This window comes from Synchiropus splendidus, chromosome 7, assembly GCF_027744825.2.
Source record: "Synchiropus splendidus isolate RoL2022-P1 chromosome 7, RoL_Sspl_1.0, whole genome shotgun sequence".
In the NCBI taxonomy this organism is placed as follows: domain Eukaryota; kingdom Metazoa; phylum Chordata; class Actinopteri; order Syngnathiformes; family Callionymidae; genus Synchiropus; species Synchiropus splendidus.
Genome location: NC_071340.1, coordinates 23,663,781 through 23,685,000, shown reverse-complemented (window position 1 = coordinate 23,685,000; position 21,220 = coordinate 23,663,781). Strand labels below are relative to the sequence as shown.

Here is a 21,220-nt window from a genome sequence, read left to right as displayed (position 1 = left end):
TACCAGAGTAGCTATCACACAAGTTATGATCCGTGACTAAAAGGGCATATGGACGAAAACATAAAAACATAATACATATTTAAAAACATTGCACAATGTCCAGACTGGAACATGTTTTTCTTCAGAATTCGCAAATATTTTATTTGTATTTTATTTTCATCTAGCAATTCCTTTATCAATTATTGTTATTATGCTTTTTTTTTTTTTTAGGTCAAAAAGCAACATGAACACATTAATTCATATTTTTAATGAGAATATGAATGTATATTTTTTAAGCTTTTGCAGCCCATTATACTATTTCCTCTTTTAAAAAATTGCAATTATCTTTTTTTCTTTAGACATCTACCTCATACTTAGTTCAGTACATAACATTTTTTAAAATCATTTTTTTCCGTTTCCCATCTGATTTATTTTGTGACTTCCTCCGTAATGCATGGTTGCGGACTGAGTCATTTTCATGGCCATATTTATTTATTTTTATTTTGCACTTTTCCTTGCAGAAGACAGCAGACGTGAATATGAGCGCGACCCCAGCGGTACCCCCATACACGCCGACCCCGCTCACCAGCTGATGTCCCGGGTCCTGAGCCCGGCCCTGCCAGTCCCAGGAGGCCTTCACGCCGTCCCGCTGACCAGCGGGAGGCCGAGCCCCCCGCACGACCTCCGCTCAGACCCTCACGCTCTCACCCCCGACACGCTTCACCACCACCCGTACAAGTACCCCACCACCTACGAACACTACCTGGGAGCCAAGACCAGGCCCTCACCGTACCCCTTACCCAGCATCCGAGGACACACGTACCACCACCACATGAACCCCGCCACAGCCAACATGTACTCAGCCACCAGTGGACCCTCAAACTATGACTACGGGCCCAGATAATGGTGAGCGGAGGCTTCGTCCGCCAACCTCCAGGGTGCGATCACAGGCTCCCTCTCAGCCGGATAAACCCCACATATTTATTTCACGGAATACGCCGTCACCGGAAGAACGGACACCTGTTCTGAGCCAGGAGAATGGGCCCGCCTTGACCTTTGACCCTTACACGCGCGGACACTAAAGAAGAAAGCAGCGGAGGGAAGATGGACAGTTTATTTGCTCACGGACTGGAACTATATTTTTTTTTTTTGTGTTGAATGCACTTTTTTTTTGGATTTGCCTTGTTTCTAATGCTTTTAAAAAAAGCCATACGTCACGTAGTCCATCAACCTCCTAGGTCGACGAGATGTTTGCATGTTGAGCTCATCAGTGTCGAAACACTTGAGTGAGAAACGGAGGCGGGGGGAGAAAAAAAACACATTTTTTTGGAACATCATGAGCCGCTCTGAGAAGCTTGTACCATGGCACTGACTTGCAGCAATTCAAAGTAAATAAATGAAGCAGAATGACTGTTCTGTATCTGAAAATAAACATTTAAATCTTGTAATTGGTGGAGAAGAATGGGTCTCTGTGCCAAGGGGAGAAAAAGACTTACCTCGCTGATAACATTGTTCAGGTTTGTGCGGCCCAGCTTCCTGTTGGAACGTTGAAATCTGCAGCTGGACCAGGTCGAAAAGATACACACAGGTTCAAATGTGTTCATTCAGGAGGAATAAAGGCCTGCGCTGAATTGAAAACACATCATAGGAACTTGCTGAACTTCTCATTTTCACTCTGCGTAAGAGAAAAAAAAGGACATTTCTACTTCGGGTCAGGCGTTAACAGACACTTCCTCATCCTAAACAGCGCATGACCGATCATTTTTAATGTGGCAGCTGGGAGTTATGCGGCCGTATCTGCGTTTTCACCTCCAACCCCTGTTTGAAGTCCGCCCTGCTGCTGAGCTGAATTGAATTGGGAAACAAAACTTGTTGCCGTCATCGAGAGGAAACCGAGAGACGTGTGTTGCTCACGCATTTTCCTCCGTGAAGCCAGGGGCCAAAAACAGAGGAGGAGCGGAGGCTGCCTGGGGCCCCTGACCCCTGACTGTGAAACGGCTTGTAAAGGTGCCAAAGGTTAAACAATGTTTCCACTCATTTAAAGGCCAAAGAATTGGAGTTTTCTGGTTAGCATGGATGTGGAACGACGGTCTGAACTTGACTGCTCTGTCTAAAACGCAAACACTTTACATGTCGAATTGGCAACTTAAATCAAACCAGTAATAATGATGTACATGTCGTGTTGGAGGGACACGGATTTGACTCCGCTGACGTGTCTATTGACACCCGTTTCTTGAAATACGGTGCTGAATTAGGTGACGCTGACCTTCTCCGAACGGTGTACAGAAGCCGACGGAGGTCAAACTTAATAACCTCGGCACCGACCGGCTGAGACAGAAGCTCCAAGTGATGCGCAGCGCGGCTTCAGGGCAAACAGCAAGTGTTGGAGCGCAAAACAAAGTAGTTCTGCGTGTGTTAAGGTTGCATGTTAAGTTGCATCATTGCTTCACTTAAAGATTGTTTTTGATCCATTCAAGGCAAAGAGATATATATTGTTTACCCAGCCAAACACTGGACAGACATATATATATATGAAGCCATTATTATTCATACAATCCGAATGTGTGTTTGCAAATTGACAGTTTGAAATATGCATGTTTTATATATTTAATATAAGTAAATATAAACAAAGGGATTTTCCTATAAAAAAGTGAATTTTGTTCTTGTTGTTATCATGATTTTTCAGCAACTGAAAGTGCGATTTTTGGTTTCAATAAAATAGACAGCATACAATAACAAGGTTTGAATAGTAGTGAACTAGGAAAGTGCATAGAAATAAAGCGCTGTTAATAAATAAAAATAAAAATAAAAATAAAAATAAAAATAAAAATAAAAATAAAAATAAAAATAAAAATAAAAATAAAATAACCCTCAAACAAGGTTCTGGTCTGGATGGACCGTAGCCTCCTGCCAGAGGGAAGAGCAACAAACAGTCCATGTCCAGGGTGAGAAGGGTCGGCTCTGATCCCACCTGCGCATCTCTGGGAGTAATTCAAGTGCTCAAAATTCTAATGTCACGTCTTCAAGTCACAGCTGTCAGGAGAAGCAGGACGAAGAGATGAGAGGAGATTCAGCACAGAGTGGGGTCAATTTGGCTGCAGCAGCACAGCGACGTCAACACTGGAGAAATAAAGTCACCAGAAAAATAACAATAACACACTTAACAAAATGAAAACACAACAACAACGAGCAGGGATACCCGCAATGACATGAGTGTATTAAAGTACTTTGAGCGAAATGCCATTTGATTCCATTCGTCATTACACGCGAACATCAAATATGCACTTAGTTGAGCGGCGTGACCGAACTATTAATCAGCCGAGATCAAAGGCTGAGTTCCGATCATTGATGCAAGAGCTGACATGTGAAAAGGTGTGAATCTTGAAGTTGTGGTTTTTGAAAAAGTGACGCCACAGACAGGAAGGTTTGGAGCGTCGCGACTGTTCAGGTGTGTTCAGGTCGACCTCACGTGCTGAAGCCACTTGACTTTGGTGCAGGTCACACTGGACCAAGATGCCGTCGATACTGACAAGTCAAACAAAGCCGGCGGCTTCCAGCGGAGCATGAAATAAACCGCCACCAAACCCGAACACTGGGGTACGAACCGACGTCGGCCGACTTTACGAACCCTCCCAGAGCTTCCAGGGCAGCGGTGCCAAGGACTTGCCACTGAAGTATGAGGAACCAGATGATGGATGACAAAGCAACCAGAAGCATCATTTGACACTCGGCTGCATCTGGAACATCTGCCGTGACAGCTCGCTTCGGAACCGCGCGCACGCCGCCTTCACAGCGGTATCAGGGGACGGTTATTAAAAACAAGCCAGGTATGTAAACCAGAGGCCTCCGTCTAAACATCGCAACACGTGTTTCGGATTTGAGTCGGCAGGCTGCTCGGGCCGTACAGAGCCAGCGGTGGCTGGTTGGTGGTGGTGGTGGTGCGGAAGAGCTTGTTGATGGAAACTCCAGGCTGAACATCAAACGGCGAAACCATGGAGAGAGAGAGAGGGAGAGAGCGCTGACACGTTTGGATCCATCAAGTTCAAATGTCTGAGAAATGTCTCACATTTATCCAGAATTTTGCTTCAGAACGTTTCATTCTTCATGGCCACGTTGTGATTCATCAAACATTATCCTCAGCGTTTCATTTGCTGTGATAAAAGAAGTGACATTTACTCGCCATAAACTCATTTGAAATTGTTGATAAATCATTGTTTAATAAGCAAAACAGCACAATAACCTGCTTTCAATGCTCATTATGTTCAGTTGTTACAAAATGTAGTTGTAACTGTAACATAAGTAACACTCCTTTTTATTATTTATATACAGTATATTTGCAATATTTGGAAATTTTGCCAATCTTAACTCGCAGGTCATATTTATTTCTCACCAATTCAACAGGAAAATATATTTATTTTCATTTCATTAACTTGTGCTTAATATATTTTGTAGCATTGCATTATCACTGGCATGTCTCCTACTTTATTATTAATATATATATATATATATATGTATATATATATATATATATATATACACACTTATTTCTTTTAAAATTCTGTCTTCTGTGCAGTCGTAAATCCTTAATATTTTCCTCGACATATTTACGTCCGTGGTAACACACTGAGTTTGAGACCTCTTCACATATTACCCAGAACATTTACGATATATAAATATACGATTACTGCGTATTTGTTTTATGAGTGGATCATTTATTTGTCTCCAACAAGGCACTTGTGTGAAACGTTGTAAATAGAGCATAAGAGGATAACGTTTCTTCCCAGTTCATGCGCACAAACACACTTTGTAACGCGGTATTTTCTTTGGCTGCTTCAGCCGTCCCTGACTCAGCCGGCGTGTAACTCCAGCTAATCCGTGAGGGGCCGCGCCGCCTTCTTTGGCTGGTGTCGGGACTTCAAATCGGGCTGAACTTTGACCTCTCAAACCAAAGAAGACACACGTTAGGTGACAGCGTGTATTGTGAGGCGTGTGGGGGGGGGTCTCCCGGTGTGTTCATTGACTTCCTCAACGTTCCATTATGAGGTGATTTACGAGAGGCCGAACAATCTGCAGCCGAGGACCGGTGTTTGATTTACCCGAGGAGAGGCGGAAGCCAAAGCCACCGCCAGCTCCAGTGTTTGTTCAAAGCCAACAGGAGTTGGGAAGCTATTGTGGTCACCAGCGAGGTCACGGCCGGACCAGGAGACGGGACTCCAACCCTCAGGCGCATCTTCAGCGGGTTGGTCGCTGCAACAGTAGCTGCAGACAAGATGACCTCGTCTTTCTTCTCTCCTCTAATCTTCCCCGGGAGTCGGGGCGGGGGGGAGACGCAAGTCTTTTCCGGTTCAGTGTCGTGAGCTCAAGGTCGTCGCAGGAGACCAGCTCTTCAACAATTACAAAAGGAGCCTGTTTGAAGCTCATATTTTACCGCTGCAACACAAACTCCCGTGATGCTGACAAGTCATTGGAGCGAAATATCTCTCCCACTGCCGCCCTTTATCAAATGATACACTCCTTTAATGTTGAGCTATTAAAATTCCAGACCTAGTTCTCCCAGCAGCTGCAGCCACTGTGTGAAACTGTGTCTCTTTGGCCCAAAAAAGAAGCGACAATTCTCTTTCAACTGTAAACAATGCGTAAGTGGATCGACTGAACACGAACTGAGGAGTGGACCAGTTCTTAAACCTCAAAAACAAGGCTCGTACTGGAGGCAGGAGAAGAGCAAGAAGTCCTTCCCAAGTCGACACAAGTTTTCAAACAAAACATGTTCACCAGGGAGTAAAAAAACAACAGGTTTTAGTAATTGAACTATGTGCAGTCAGAAGCTGCTGACCGTCTCTCTGCTGTGCAAGTCACCACTCCAAACAATCTGGACTCCTCTCTGCTAATCCAAGAATAACAAGGCAGGATTAGGGCGCAGCTCAGGTGAGTCCTGCTCCTCAGATTCAAGTCCTCTGGAGCAAATCACCCGTCAGATAAGTCAACACCGTCACCGACTCCAGCAGACGCTGCGCTCAATGCTTCAGTGAGTAAAAGCCACAGTGTCACAACTGGAAATCTGGCTCCTGCTTATTTAGCTCTGGATAAAGGTCGAAAACGTTGATGGGAATCATTGTACATTTTTCTCACACTTACTATTTATTTGTTTTTGTCATATTTGTTTAGATATTATGGGTTTTCATTTATTTATTGTCATGTTTCTTTTAAGAGTTTTACATACGCTGATGCTTTGTGAACGTCTTTGATGATGGTTTTGTATCTCTAATATCTTGAGTGTCTTTCTTGTCGTTGTGTTTAGATTTAATGGGCTTTTATTTATTGTCACGTGTTTTTTTCCAGAGTTTTGCTTTTTACATACGCTGATTATTTGCCAATATCTTTGATGTTTGTTGTGTATGTCTAATGTCTTGATCGTCTTTGTTGTCGTTTGAATTCCCCCACTGTGGGACAAAGGACATCGGATCGACATCAGAATCTTGGAGGAGCTACAGCGTATGAAATCTTCTTGAAGTAGTTGTAAAGAATGTCCAAGGGACGCATCACTGTTATTAAACAACAAGATTCTTCTGTTGCCGCGTCACAGCAGGTGCCATCAATGATCTTTCGTCAGCCTCACGATGTAGAAATTATAACGGCATTTCTCCATCCAAATCAAAGAATGGCCAAAAAATAAAAGAAATAAACAAATAAAACCAAAATTAAAAAGTTGCCACCTTGCTTCAACAAGCACATGGGTTCCTCCAAACGTCGACGTTTGTGCTTGTTGAAGCATCAATACAAGATCCTGATCGTATCCAAAGCTAAAGGTGGTCCAGTCATATGTGATCGGGAGGGACTTTATTTTAGCGGTGACCATGCTGGGTACGTATTGGATAACAGATCAGCTGACATCTTCATGAGATGCCTGAACGCTCTCTGGGCACAGAGGCTTAGGTGTTGCCATCACGTCTTGCACCAGTGACTCATGCCAAACCTGGGAACTGCCGACCAAGTCAAGATCTAACTTCATTTTTTAACATTTAGATTAGCATGGACGCGCTAAAGGCTACAGAACAGATACGGTACAAACTGATAAAAGACATAAAGCTTCACATGACAGAAAATAGCTCAGTGGCGACGTGGTTAGTCCTGACTTAATAGTGTGTTTGAGATGCAGCGTTCCATCTATATGGGCATCTGCCACTCTCCGAAGCAGCTGGGTCAGGCTCCAGCCATGGTGATGGGTAGATGAGGCATCATGAAACAGTATTGCAGGGTTGATCAAACAGTGAGAGGCCGCTAGATGGCGCACTTGGTTGAGAAATGATGTGCGGTTTCATTGACTTGGTTGTTCAAATCCAAACATTTTACAGCAGAGAGCACCATCTGGTGGCCTCTGAAAATCCAGACACTGTTTCATGAAACCTCATCTGCCCATCACAAGCTCAGGCCCCACACCACTTCAATGAATGAGTTGTGGTTTGCAAGTTTGACAGGAACAGGTGGAATCTCCTCTGGTACTGTAGGGAAACTGACAGCAAGATCACTGGTGGTTAGCAACTCTTTCTCCGTTGAGACAGAGCAACAACACCACATGACGGAGCGGAAATTCAACTATATTTATGAGGACCATGGGCAATAACATGAAGGGGCTGATACTGTCCCCTGAGAAAGATTGATTTATTATGAAAGTCTGGTGAACACGAACGATTTGGTGACTAAAAATAGAAGGAAAAATGGATGACTATCCGAGCGCTATGGCTAGGTTGGGGAGGCTTCGTCATTTCTGGTGCGTTTTACCAGCACTGCAACTTCAATTTCACAACAGCATCATCACTGCTGTTACCATAGTAACCACTTGATTTTTTTTTTTTCACCAAGTGTCATTCTTCAAGACACTTCTGCTGAGCTCGGGATTCAAGCAACACCCAGAATAGTCTGACTCAGGCCAGTCTTTGACTCTAAAATGTCAGTGTTACATGCTTCATTGCCACTCAACACAGGCCATCAACTACAATCTCAGCCGGTCTGCCATAAAGCCTCGGACGGTTAAAATACATGCCATTAAAACACTGGATTCCAAGAGGTTCCGTCTCCAGAGAGTCCAGGGACTTCACAGGAGACACGGTCCACTAATCTGCCAAAGCTCTTTGGTCATCCAGAGTCAGTTCCCTCGCTGTAGATGGACCACAGACTGATCCGCTGGTCTTTGGATCCGGCCGCCAACAGCCTTTTCCTCGGGTCACTGTGGTCGGAGAAGGCGACGCTCTGAACCATGTCCCTGTGGTATTGCAGAACCGCCAGTGGTCGCAGCTTCTTCCAGCCAAAGACTCGCACGCGGTGATCCCACCCTGCCGATGCCAGCAGCTTCCCATCATCTCTGATGGCCAGCTGGGAGACTCCAGGGTTCACAAGCGGCACCGGATCCTGCGTCTGTAAAGCCATGAGATCCAGTGTTAATGAAGTCTTGTGACATTGAACTTGAGCCAGAGTTAAACAGGACGGAAACATGGAGCACACGAAGTATTGCGGTGCCTCAGAATTGATCTTTAAGATACATTTGTTGTCAGGAAATGCAAATCTTGGCTGGTAACTTGAGAATATCCTCTTTATCCAAGTGTTTCCTGCCAAAATAGATACTTAACCCTCCATCACCACCACTTGTGCTCAACATACTTCCACATCTCATTCAATTCTCACCTCACTAGATCTGTTTGTTAAGTTTCAGGTCTATTTAAGATCTCTGCTTGGTACAGAACTGGAGAATGGCAATACGTGAAGTATCTAATGCGATATAGAGTCCGTTTCCCAGGACAAATATGAGAACAGTCCTCAGTCCAGATGGAACTACTCCACATATATGAGACTCTGAATGCCTCCTCTAATACAAAATCATGTTTACAATAAAGTGTCATGTTTTCATGTGGTGTCCGAGTATAAATCTTCTGGTACAGCTTAATGACAACATCATTACATCATCTACCTAGAATTTCCACAGCGTAAGGAGCCTCTTCTGGCCCTGACCACTCTGCCGTCGAGGGGGTGAGGGGTAGGTGGCGGCAGAGAACGTCCTTAACTGTCCTCCTCCTCAACTGTAGCGCTGTCATTGCAAGACACACTTGCTTCATACCGACATCAACAACAGAAAACTCCCCCAAATGCTTGGAAAATCTAAACACAGGTTGTTCTAGGCTACGTTCAATGCCGATGTGAGTCGTGGTCCGAGACTTGGAGCGTCATCAGATTCACCATCAACACCACTGACATGACTCAGTTCCACGTTTGACTTTGTCCTTCTCTAAACTAAAGGTCTGGCATGTGTTTCACCTGTGATTCACTGTTGATGGTGGTGAAGTCCGTTGAATTCAGTCTGCAGCGTGGCTCACACACACACACAGACCGGGGCCACGTTATCGGTGGCATGAGCCACGTCCAAAAATAGAGAAGTCAAATCCATGGTGCACACATTTCTATCTATGCCGCTTGATAGTTCCGGGAGGATCACGGTAAAATGTATGACTTTTAAAAATACATGCACAAGAGACCTACGCCGGATGCGACCCAGCAACCTTGTGACACACAGGGATGAGCTTTAACCACCATACTGCCGCTAAGTCACATGCTGTTCAGGTGAAGCCACACAGCCTGACATGTTTGTAGCATGTGGCTCTGAGCCTCTGACTGGATGGCCAGCCCTGAATTAAGCACTGGAAGGATGTATTTTTCTATCACATATCTATCCAATACCTATGTTTGGTTCCTCATCAGGACCATGCAGAATCTCTCAGTGTTGCAGAAACGGCAGTTGCATGTAACCTCTGTATCGTAGAGGCTCTCACCGCATTTGTTTGAAAGGCTGAATAAACAAAGACCACTAGCTGAAAAACTGCAATACGAGCAAAAAAATTCAGTCACTAAAATCTCAGTTTTCAGTCGAGAATTTGCTGTTCATCCACCTAGCGCCCTCTTGAATGCGACGTCAGCGCAGATTGACTTAATATCTGCTCTGTCTAAGAAACCCTTGCCTGGAGCCGAATGAGAGAAATATCCCTCAGAAAAGACGAGAAAACATCAGACAAACAAATGAGGTCAGCACGTCGATTCATCACGGGCGCCAGGCCAAACTAAACACAAGGCAGGAGCCATTACTGTATCAGCTGATCTGACGACAGAAGTCCGAGAGGAAGGTTTGGGCGACGGCTGGACCTGAGCATGGACTCCGGAGACTCAATCATCGGCCGTGAAACATAACGTGAGCAAATCTCTTTGCGTCCTAATGTTTGGTTTGGACTTAAGGAGGCCCCGTTCTGGAAGCACAGTGGGTCACCTTTGTCAGAGTCAGCAAGGGAAGGAGCGAAACTCCTGTTTGCAAAGTTGTCCGTGCTTTGAGGAGGTCTGATAAATTGCATCTGCACTGAAAGGTCTGATCAGCAGGAGAAGAGACTGGATAAATAGGCGCTCGTATCGTCTGCCTGCTCGAGATGATCCACAGCTCCCTCTCCCTGTGATCTACGCCGTCCCCAGGACCGGATCCATCTCTCTAAAGGGGCAGCACTCTGACATATTATAACAAATGGCAGCAGTAGTCATGATCTAAAGTGCCTCCTCTGAAGGGCAATTCCATGTTACTGCTCTCTCCAGGATCTCGCCTGGATCGCAGGATGGGACTCCAACATCTGGAGGTTGGAGCTCAAATTAAACTGGGCAGCATCAAATTTGACTTCATAAGCAGTGTCTCGGGAGACTAATGGGAAGGAGGAGACCTCGTAGAATTGATCTGGGTGCTGCTGTTCCAGACTCCACATCCGCACGCCGCATGTGGAAGACATAAGCCAGGTACTGACAGCTGCAGTGAACATCGCTGGATGCAACAGAACGGAATGTCATTGATCAAAACACTAGCAGTTAATGCATCTCCACTGTTCAGTCATTGTGAGCCAAACCATTATTTGCTGTGTCTGCAGCGACAAACCAAACTAGACAAAATGAAAGACGGAAATTTTGGGGAAGGAGGGGTGGGGGTGGGAGGGGGTCAAAGGATTGTTTGGGTCCTTGTTATTACCTCAAGAAGTTGGTATGCCCCGGCCTCTCGCCATCTGCTCTGAATTAGCAGCCTGATAATGATGGGTTTAAGTGTCTGTTTTTGTTTGTTTTGCTTCCCGTACTTTGTGTCAGGAAAGAAGGCATTGGTTTCATTGAGAGGTCAATAGTGAGCGGTAAACGGCTAATGATGAAGTAACGGTCAGTCAGCAGCCACGCCGCCCGGATCACTGCTTTTACTTTCCGCCAGAACAAGGAGAGAAAGTGGTGGAGTCCAGGAAGAGAGAGAGAGAGAGATCTGATCTATTATTCGGGTGAAGAGACTGTGTTTTCTTAGGAAGGTACACACACATTTCTTTAAGATTGTGCTTCAAGTAAAATGCTATCAGCTATAGAAGTCCACGCTCAAGCGCGGTGGAGGATTTAGAGTACATGTCTACTGAAAGATGGGGTTAAGAAGAGCACGTGAGGAGGGTAGACTTTTCACGAAATAGAAACCAGAGTTAAGAGGGAGGCTCTCTGTGGAGGAGCTTGGCATCACCAGGTGGACGAAGGTATGTGAGACGGCCATGCGGACGAGGGCTGGAATCTGTGCAGCAAGTACGTGGTACTGAGGCACGGAGGGAAGCGTTCAGGACCCTGTACTTCAGTCTCACTGTTATGCGTGACAAGCCACTGAAAGTCAGTTTCTGGCAGCAAGAGTTCTTGTGCGGGCGAAGTCAGGCAGGACATTTGCCATACATGAGCCAACCCCGGGGTGGCCCAACACCACCAACACTAGCCAGTCACAGCCAACCCTCTCTTTTGAAAGGAAGAAGTGGACTCCTCCAGATAAAGCACTGGCTTGGATAAGATTAGGGGGCAACAGGCCAGCATGGAGGCAGGAACCCAGTGTGTCTCATCAGGCATGAATTCAGGGGTCCAAACCATATCGAGATTGACAGAGACTGTCGGACAAGTAAAGAATTAAAATGGAAGAATTGAAATGGACTGGCGGAGCCCAGTCGGCCAACTACAACGCCCTGCCTTCACCCAGTCCGTCGTCAGCATGTGCGAACTTCAGTTCCAAGCGTGTTCCTGTCATGTAGTCAAGATCTTTCCTTCGTGATTTTTCTGTTTAAATCCTGCCTAAAACCACCATAACCATTTACAAACAATTACGCTTGACACATGGCGCATTTTCAGCTTTTTGCGACTATTTGTTACTATAGTCCGTAAATGTGCCCGGAAATAGATTGTATTGACGTCTATGAATGACTCACACAAATCTGATTCACATCTGCAACATCAGAATTCTCAGAGCATGACAGCTTTTATTGTGCCGTGGTGGTGGAAAACCGTGGTGGTGGTGCACCTAAAAGTAACTACAGATAAAGGTTCGGTTCTGCACGTGAATAACTTGGTCACGAGTGAAAGCGACAGAAACAACACTGTTTGATTGGGCTTTAACTTTTGTATTGTTTGGGGAAGGTTACGGATCTGAGGACAATCTCAGATGTTGTCACTCAACAAGCCCATGCGTTAGGTTCTCAAGTTTCTTAATGGACTACAATGTGCTGACAAACACCACATTTCTCTTCAACTATTCAATACTACCATGACTGATACGTACGATACGCGAATACGTTACGTAGCAGTGACGTAATTCTTCTTCCTGTTATAATTTTAATGACAAAAAAAAGCAAATGCGATACGCAAGTTTTGTGAAAAGAATATCGCATCAGAGCAAAAGATTTCAGCCACACCGTAGACAGAAATTGGAACCGTCTCTCGCCACCATGCAAACACAACGACAGTTGCATTGCTAGCATGGTGGTATATTTACAGTAGCATACGGTAAGGAATTCCTTTGTTACGTTTCATCAATAACGGAATAGAATAAAAGCATAGGGACTTCCTACTGTAGAATCCCTCACCTGACACCAAATCTTGTCTTCCAGTTTTTAAACAAATACAAACATCCCAAATGTGCTGCTAAGTGCTACATAAACACTGGTGTCTTGGCTTGTATGTCCTCGGTGTTGTTGCTTCTGCTCTGAGCATCACAGCTGCCATATCGAAGAATAAGACGAAGAATAGATTATTTCCTGGAGCACTTCAAGTTTTACCGGAGTACGGCCAGTAATTAAATCTATCGCGTGTAACTCTGGATTTTGGCTCTGCTATTCTTCTTGCTTGTGCTTCTCAAATATCTCAGAAGAGAGAGCATCCTCCTTTGGGCCTCATCATTATTTATCTACATTGTTGAAGAGGTCTGGCCAGTGTAGCAGCAAGCAGACACCCAGACATCAGACTGGCTGTCCAAACACCGGCTTTCTCAGCTGTCAGGACGCGGCACGCTCTGGACTGAACATCGGCTTCCAAACCCAAACTCTTTTTTTTTTCTTTTCTTTTGAGACTGTCGAAGAAGTGAACCCTCACACGTTGGTTTCTATTCGGGCCTTGCACCACTTTTCTCTCTTGTGTTCGCTTCAGTCGAGGCACCGATCTTGGCGCTGATTTACTGAAACGTCCCATCATCGCTCACTCACTAGAGCCGAGCAGCTGGGAGGCTTTTTTGCAGGTATTTCTGACACACCCCGACGCTGAATCACACTTGAGCGGGGGGAGATTACAGCCTTTTGTCACCTTGCCTGTCAGAGGCCGGCCCCGGCTGACAGGAGACGGATGTGTCAAACAATCGATGGTCCCATTCAAAAAAAAAAACAACCTGGGAGGGGACGGCACATGAAGAATTTATATGACAGGCAGCGACGGTATACATATTTCACATAAAAATACTGACTACTTGACAAACCCAGGTCAACGTGTTCCGAGACCTCTTCAACCGTGACAAATGTGTTGAGGATATTTTCGTATTCGCCTAAAATAAGGGGCCGGTGATCCACCTGCGGAGAACTGTCATCAGTCGCTGTCAGCCATGCATGATTTAAACCGTACTTTTTCTTTCCCCAGGAGGAAGTCACAGCACCGCTAGAGTGGACGCCCAGTTATGTGTCCGTTCAGGCTTAACAGCAGGTGAAGGCCAACACCCAGAGGCCTTCAGCCTCAGCACAGCAGATACCAGGCAAGAGATAGAAATAATAAAGGGTCACACTCACATATCGATAAATCAATCTGCACTACATTTTTATTGTTTATTTGACCCTTTGTATTGTCAATGGAAATGTTCACTTCTGGTAACAGAGCTCCGTATTGAAGGCTATTAATAATGAGCATGATGAAAAGATCTTGAAGGTCACTCTACTCTCCATAATGGGGCCTCATGTGGCCCACAGGCCAAGAGTTTGACATGCCTGAACAGTAGGAATAAAGAATTTCAGTCACAAGTTCGAGAAATAAATGTACACGGAACACATTGAATTTCCATCCGGTTCATTTGAGCATTAATTATTAATGCAAGTCCTTGACATTTATTTTGTTTTACTGGGCTAAAAATGAATTTAAAATAGAAAACCACTGAGGAAATCATATCAAACTCATCCACCACTTGGTCTCTGGAAGACTATTCAAATGCCACGTAGTCTTGCTTGTGGCTCTCACTGTTAACCTCAACTCTTGTTAGAAATCATCTGAGAACAATTTGATCCAAAACCTTTGGATCTCAACTATAACGCTACCTTCAGGTAGGGCTGGATTCCAAAAAAATTGGGTTAGGTAAACCATGTGATGGCGCTCCAGTCATTCTTCACATAATGATGTATCAATTGCTACGTAAAGCCCCTCAATCGGCGGCAGCGTCAGTAAGGAGGATGAGGGGTCCCAGATAGCAACTGACCTCCAATGCCAGTCAGCGAAGAGAGCGTCAGAACGTCCAGACATGTCCCCTACATGGGTCGCAAAATCTTTCCTACACCATTGAAATGCCTCAACAGGTAACACGGACTGCTGCCTTTGGCGTCAACATTGGACGCAAAAGTCAACTCCACAATAGTCGATTTGAGGCGCCTTTGGAGTCAGAATGTGATGCTGGACTCACCTGACAACACAGGTCCAGCGCTGTGAGCTAACCAGATATGCGCTGGTTTTCCTTATTTTCATTGACCCCACATTGACATGATGACAAGTAACGTGAGGAGCAGAACACGCGGGGGGTGGGGAATGTGCGAGGTGGGGAGACGTGCCGAGGCGCTCCTCCTTAGTGACGGTAATGAAAGTCACCGTGACTAAAACGCAGGGCTCTTTGAGGATATCAAAAAAAGACACTTTATGAAACATAGAAAGAATGGAGCATCATCCCTTAGCTCCCCCTAACCTCAAACTCCGTCTTGTCTTTCACGTGTCGTGCTGCCAATGCGGCAACATGCAACAATGGCAGCTGCCTTTTTCAGTATAGGACGCAGACGTCCACCTTCCTCAATGTGAGCACATGTCTCCACGGGAGTGAGGACGTGTTGCAGTGGCAGACCAAGCAGAAATGGCCACTCATGAGACACGCTGCCCTTTAAAGGCTCAGTGTCTTTGTAATGATAATCAAACCTTGCTGAACTCAGAGACATATTTGCATAAGTGAACATCTGACGGAGCCCACACTCCTACTGAGAGGATGACAACAAATATATTGCCAGTAAATTAACTTGACAGGTAATGAGCCGAATCCCTGCTAAAACAAAGGTCCAAAACTTCAGATCGGTGTTTGCTCAGTCCAAAGTAAACCAGAGGATGGATTTTCTCTGACAACGACACACAAGTCCTTTGTTTGGAACCCATTTTTACACTGACAAAAGGACAAATCTAACTCACACTTGAACCAAGAAGCAAAGAAGACGGCGAGCCAATGAACGGGCTCCGAGCACAGGAGCAGACAGGGGCCGCGGCAGCCATGTGTAATAAGTTAGCCTGCGCTCTCTCGGCCTATCAGCCGCTATCTGGCCTTGATAGCTTCACCGGCACACCACCCGGCAGCAGTAAATCAAAACTGGGCTGTGTTGTGTCACGTTCAGTTTCCCCTCCGCTTCCAGCAGCTCGGTCGGAGCTGCGGGGTAATTTGTGGGGAGCGTTATACTGCGGCACTTAAAGCGCCCTCAGCCTTTATTGCAGCCTCCCACTGCGAACTACTGTTCCCTTTACTGCAGATGTGTTTTCTGTTTGCTTAGGGGGCCTCCAAGGTTTTGATATTTTTATTACCTCTCACGGGTCGTCCGTCAGGACCCACGGTCCGGCTGCGCCACCCGGCAAGTTCCCCCGCGGCCCGCCCTCCTACCAATGCCACACAAAAATACTTTTGTGGGAAGAACTGAGGATCGCTGTCTGGACGTCACACTGAGCTGCACTTTGGGATAATTTAAAAGCCCCAGTTGGATCCCTTTCCTCTTCTTGTGCTTTTTCCCTGTCATCTTCATCCTGGATTATGTGCTGAATCAATATTTTGTTGCTCGAGAATAATAAACCCCGCCGATCCTGTTTTGAGAATATCGAATCAAATCCTGCGCCGTGTTTGTGCAGAGAGGATTTCGGGGCGAGAGATGAACGAGGGGACGCAAATATTTCTAATTCAAGCATTCATTTGTTCAAGTCTCTGGAAAGAATAATAGAGCTGGAGTTACGCTCGCAGCCTGCGTCTTCTCGGGGTTTGGCTGGAAAGCGGCTTCCAGCTCATGAAGGGAAGAGAAAACATGTCTTCCAATGAGGCGAGACGTCTCCGAAGTCTTGGCTGTGATGGAAAATGAATTATGAACAGAAACCCATGCCACATGACCGAGCGACAATGCACTGACAAACAAGATCAAATCGTCACGGCGAGACGTTTGGTTCTCATTATTTAGCCACTGCAAATATTCAATCTACTTGGACATTAACAACGGCACTGTCTGGTTTGCAGCCAAATAAGAATCACAATGAGCAAAGGTGGTTCTCTCATTTATAATAACCTTGTAACTAATGTGACTTTTTTCATAATTCTAGCAACACACCACGAGGTGATCCTTCGAAATTCATGTGGTGTTAGCAGTTGAAAAATTGGATTCAATTGGTGCACATTTTTATTACTATTACTATTATTATTTCATGTATTTATGTATTTTTTTGCTACTGGTCATGACGTTTTAAGTCCACTTGTGAGTACAAACATGTTTAATCCTACTTGAGTATATTTTATTTTAGGTATTTTTTTAATTGAAAATCAGTAAAAAAAACAAACAAAAAAAAAAATATATATATATAAATTAAAAAAAAAAAATATATATATATATATATATGTATATATATATGTATATATGTATACTGATAAAAAAAAAAACAAAAAACCTAATATACCTAAAATAAAGCATCAGCAAATAAATAACACAAATATATAATATTTATATTAATACTATTTAAAGCACTAAACCAGCCCCACTGAAAATGGAGCCAGTATAACAACAATAATAGCCCAACAAATCGGAACAAGAAGGTCATGATTTTTTCATTGCGAACTGTGTGCAGAGAAATCCAAGCCTGCTATTATAACAGGAGTCGATGCAAGACGTGTCGATATTCGCTCGTGAACCATGTGCCGTGGCAGTATGAGCGCTGCTGGATGGGAGCGTGTACATCAGTGTGGGTGGTAGCTGTCTGGAGTGACAACCCTTGGCCCCTGGCCCTGCCAACGCTGTGTAACCATCAGCTGATTTATAGCCCCGGAGCCCTGCTGAGCCTCTTCCTCTTTGGCCCCCGATGTTTTCCAATCGCAGCTGCAGAAAGGGAACACTTCGCGCCCCCTGTCTCCATAATGACCTTTTAAAAACAGCATTTTATTATGGAAGGATGAGGTGGGGATTACGATACTGCAGACACGCGTGTGGATGGAGACATTACCAGTCGACTACAGTCAGTGCGCTTCTGTCAACACGTCTCCACAAACTGCATTATTTCCAGGGATGTGAGTGACAAGCGGCGTGGACAGCGTTCCACTGACCTGCAGGTGATTCTGTCCGTCCAGAATCCAAGGCGAGAGGCTCTTCTCCGAAGATCCTGATATGCCCCTCCGACGTGCCGGGTCAAAGGTCAGGCACATAACTGGCTCAGGGTGGGCTTTGATTTGACTGAGCTTGGACTTCTGGGTTATGTCCCACAGCAACACAGACCCATCCTCATAGCCGGCCAGCAGGAGAGGTCCAGCACCCGAGTCTGGCTGGGAGAGGGAGATAAGAGAGGACAGTAAGACGGGAGTCCAGACAAATCCAGAAGAAGCACGGGAAGCAGAGAGGAGCAGAGGTTATCATCCGGGAAGCTTCTGCTGACACTTGAAGTTGGCTGTGGGCTCCATTCGTCAGCCTGCCGCTCACACTTTCCAGCTCTGCATTACACCACCGCTCACTTTGCTCCTCATCACCATTACTGAGCCCAAGGCCCTGATGTCAGCACAACACTCCTCAACCTAGTTTCCAAGGAGAGCACTTTCACATGACCATAGTTAATGCCCTTTTCTGGTCAGCTCCCTCACCAATGGCTTTACTCCTGTATTTTTCAAACACAGTCATGGCAAGGCCATTACAGAGAATCTCTATTTCTACTCTTCCATGCATAACAATACTGCAGCATTATTCTTCAAGGTAACAGCACGAGTGATGGCAAAAGTACAGCCACATGTCAAGTGACGGACGCAGGTTTTTCTTTGCAATTTATTCCAACATTTTCAACCATTTTCTTGTAAATATTGAGATTTTTTTTGGTCAACATTACAGCACACCGACTGCTGTAAACAGTTCTGATCACACTTGTAAATATGGGACAAACCTTCGTACACCAGCTTAAGGAATCTTCACTCTTACTTGTGTCTTCAGTGTCATGTGTTGCACAATATTTGGACAATATTTGCACAAAACAAACCCAACTTAAATCAATTTTATTTTCCGTTCTGATGACTACATTTCATGTATTCATTTAGTTCTATCCACAAACAATGAAAGCCCACTAAAATAAAATATAACAACAAAAAAAGAAATCAAAGAACTTTCCTTTTGTTTTTTACAAAGTTAATTCTAGAATAATGATGATACAAAAGGAACATAGTTAAACAATGACAAAAATAAATCAAATATTCACCTACATTATTTAATATTCTCAGTAAAATACAAAAAGTGTCACTCTTAGAGGACAAAGGAGAAAACAGCTAAAACATCGAAAAGGACAAATTAATATGCATTAAATATAATGTAAAAATTCAGACCACATGAGAAGTAAAATACTGTACAACCACAGACAATGTAGCTCAAGTGTTAAACCCGCACATAATAACTTCACCTCGGGAACAGTGAAAAGACTGCAGCTCAAATAAGCAGGCTCAAATATGATATAGCTTTTATATAAATATATTTGGCAGTAAGGTTTTACTTCTCAACTCTGTTAAAAAGACGCTCACGAGGACTGGAGATGATGAATCAGTTCCTCCATGAGGTTGGCAGTCAGTGATAACCTTTGTGCGCTGGCTTCCTCTGCAGGAGTGTGTGCAGGATCAGATGAGTGTGAGAAGCAAAACACCCAGCTTATAAATCACTTGAGCCAAAGAAGTCACGCAGGTGAGCTGATAAAAGCCACTTCATACATCTGGCGCGGTGAAGGAGCTTGAACGGAGGATCAACCTCGATGACATGGAGAGGAGATCCAACACCTTCACCTTGTCTTTTTAATAATCATATTTCCCTCTTCCACGGCGCAGCAACAGGGCGGCCGGAGAGAGGAATGCCTTCCATATGTGCGAGGGGCCCAACACTGCCACTTTTCCATCCATCTTCAAGTCCTCTTCTCACTTAACACCGCTCATTTCTCTCCGTCTGGCTTGAAACAAATTATAGACAGAGCGGTGTATTCCCTCCAAACACATCAGCCGGGTCCAACACTAAGGGATTATGAAAACAAATAAAAACAAGTGAAAATCAGTGGCCCCTGCTCGCCGCCAGGGTCTGAGCTAAGCGTTTTCTCGGCTTGGGGCCCGGCGTTTCAGTTAAGTGTAGGGCCTTCTTGATTGACGATGTCACGGGTCGGAGGTCAGGGAACCCTGGTTAGACACCTAATTCATTATATCCTCGGAAGGCCCGGCTACAAGAGGGCTCTCTGCCGGAGTGGAGCTCTGGGAGGAGATTCATCACTGTGGAGGAGCGGGAGGGAAAGATGGATGGTGCTAGGTGGGACAGGCGCTGCAGTTTGAAGTAGTTGTGTCTGGTTAAAGCAGAGAGATGGACAGTATTTGTCTCTCTTTCGGTCATTTCTCTGCACCTCCAGCACCGAGCATGATAGCACTGGGGGGAACTTTGCTCTACTGAAGATACAAGGTGATCATTGGCTCCTAGTAATATTCATATTGACTCGATGCTCATAGTAGCACGTGAATGTGGACAAGAGGCATCATTCAATGGTACAATGCTGTTAAGGTCTTGAAAAAAGAACACTTCACAACGATATTGGAAAATATTGACACCTGATCTTTGCCACCTGAACATCTCAGTCATTGTGAACAAGCTGCGACGCGGCACGCAACGGACTTACAATGGGGAAAATCCATATTGTATAATATACAACATTCAATATCATTACATTAATACTGTGACCCCAAGGGGAGATGTAAGTATGAGATGACCATAAAGTATGGACAACCCTGTCAGTACCTCACAGAAGAAAATGGACATGCTATCAGAAAGAAAGAAAAAAGGAAGGAAGGAAGGAAACAAGGAAAGGACATGTCATTTCTTGGCTGAACAAACCAATGCAGGGGCCAAGAAGCGGGGAAAACAAACCAGGCCCTGAAGACCCAGAATACATCCTGGGACATGTCGGCCATCCATTTTGTAAAGTGGAGCGGAATCACGAGAGAGAACGCTAGTGAAAAAAATCCAGCTAAATAGCGTGAAATATTTTATTCAATATTTTCAACCCCTCTTTATTAATATTGGCAGAATAATAAGAAAAACTGTAGCCACAGGCACGCTACTATGACGGCAGATTTCCCACAGAAAATATCGAATATAATTTGTGTAATAATATTGGTTAACTTCCAACAATCTATTGATGAACATTGCTTGACACTTTGAGAAGAAGCTTTGAATGGATACCTTTGAACCTCTCCAGCTGAGACACAACAGCAGAATAAACAGCCTTTTGAAACACACTTACTAACATGGTCAAACCTCTCATGGCGTCACAATATGAAATTATTCACTGTAAAGCTGGATAAAAAATATTGGTGTATGATATTCATTCTTTTTATTTCTGACAGCGTCTGTCTCACTTGTTTTCATTTGACGTT

General features: G+C 44.7%; 2 protein-coding genes across 7 annotated transcripts in view; one reads left to right on the top strand and one right to left on the bottom strand.

The window, feature by feature from the left end:
• Positions 1–1,562, top strand: part of tbx1 (T-box transcription factor 1) — a 9,866-nt gene extending 8,304 nt beyond the window's left edge. For all 3 annotated transcript variants that reach the window (XM_053870537.1, XM_053870536.1, XM_053870535.1), the window contains exon 8: positions 501–1,562. In XM_053870537.1, coding sequence (XP_053726512.1) covers positions 501–883 — 383 coding nt within the window. In that variant the 3' untranslated portion in view covers positions 884–1,562. The remainder of the gene's footprint in view (positions 1–500) is intronic.
• Positions 1,563–2,917: 1,355 nt separating this feature from the next.
• Positions 2,918–21,220, bottom strand: part of gnb1l (guanine nucleotide binding protein (G protein), beta polypeptide 1-like) — a 45,498-nt gene continuing 27,195 nt past the window's right edge. For all 4 annotated transcript variants that reach the window (XM_053869591.1, XM_053869594.1, XM_053869593.1 and 1 more), the window contains 2 exons: positions 17,894–18,109; positions 2,918–8,391 (listed from right to left, as the gene is read on the bottom strand). In XM_053869591.1, the coding sequence (XP_053725566.1) occupies positions 8,113–8,391; positions 17,894–18,109 (495 nt within the window). In that variant the 3' untranslated portion in view covers positions 2,918–8,112. The remainder of the gene's footprint in view (positions 8,392–17,893; positions 18,110–21,220) is intronic.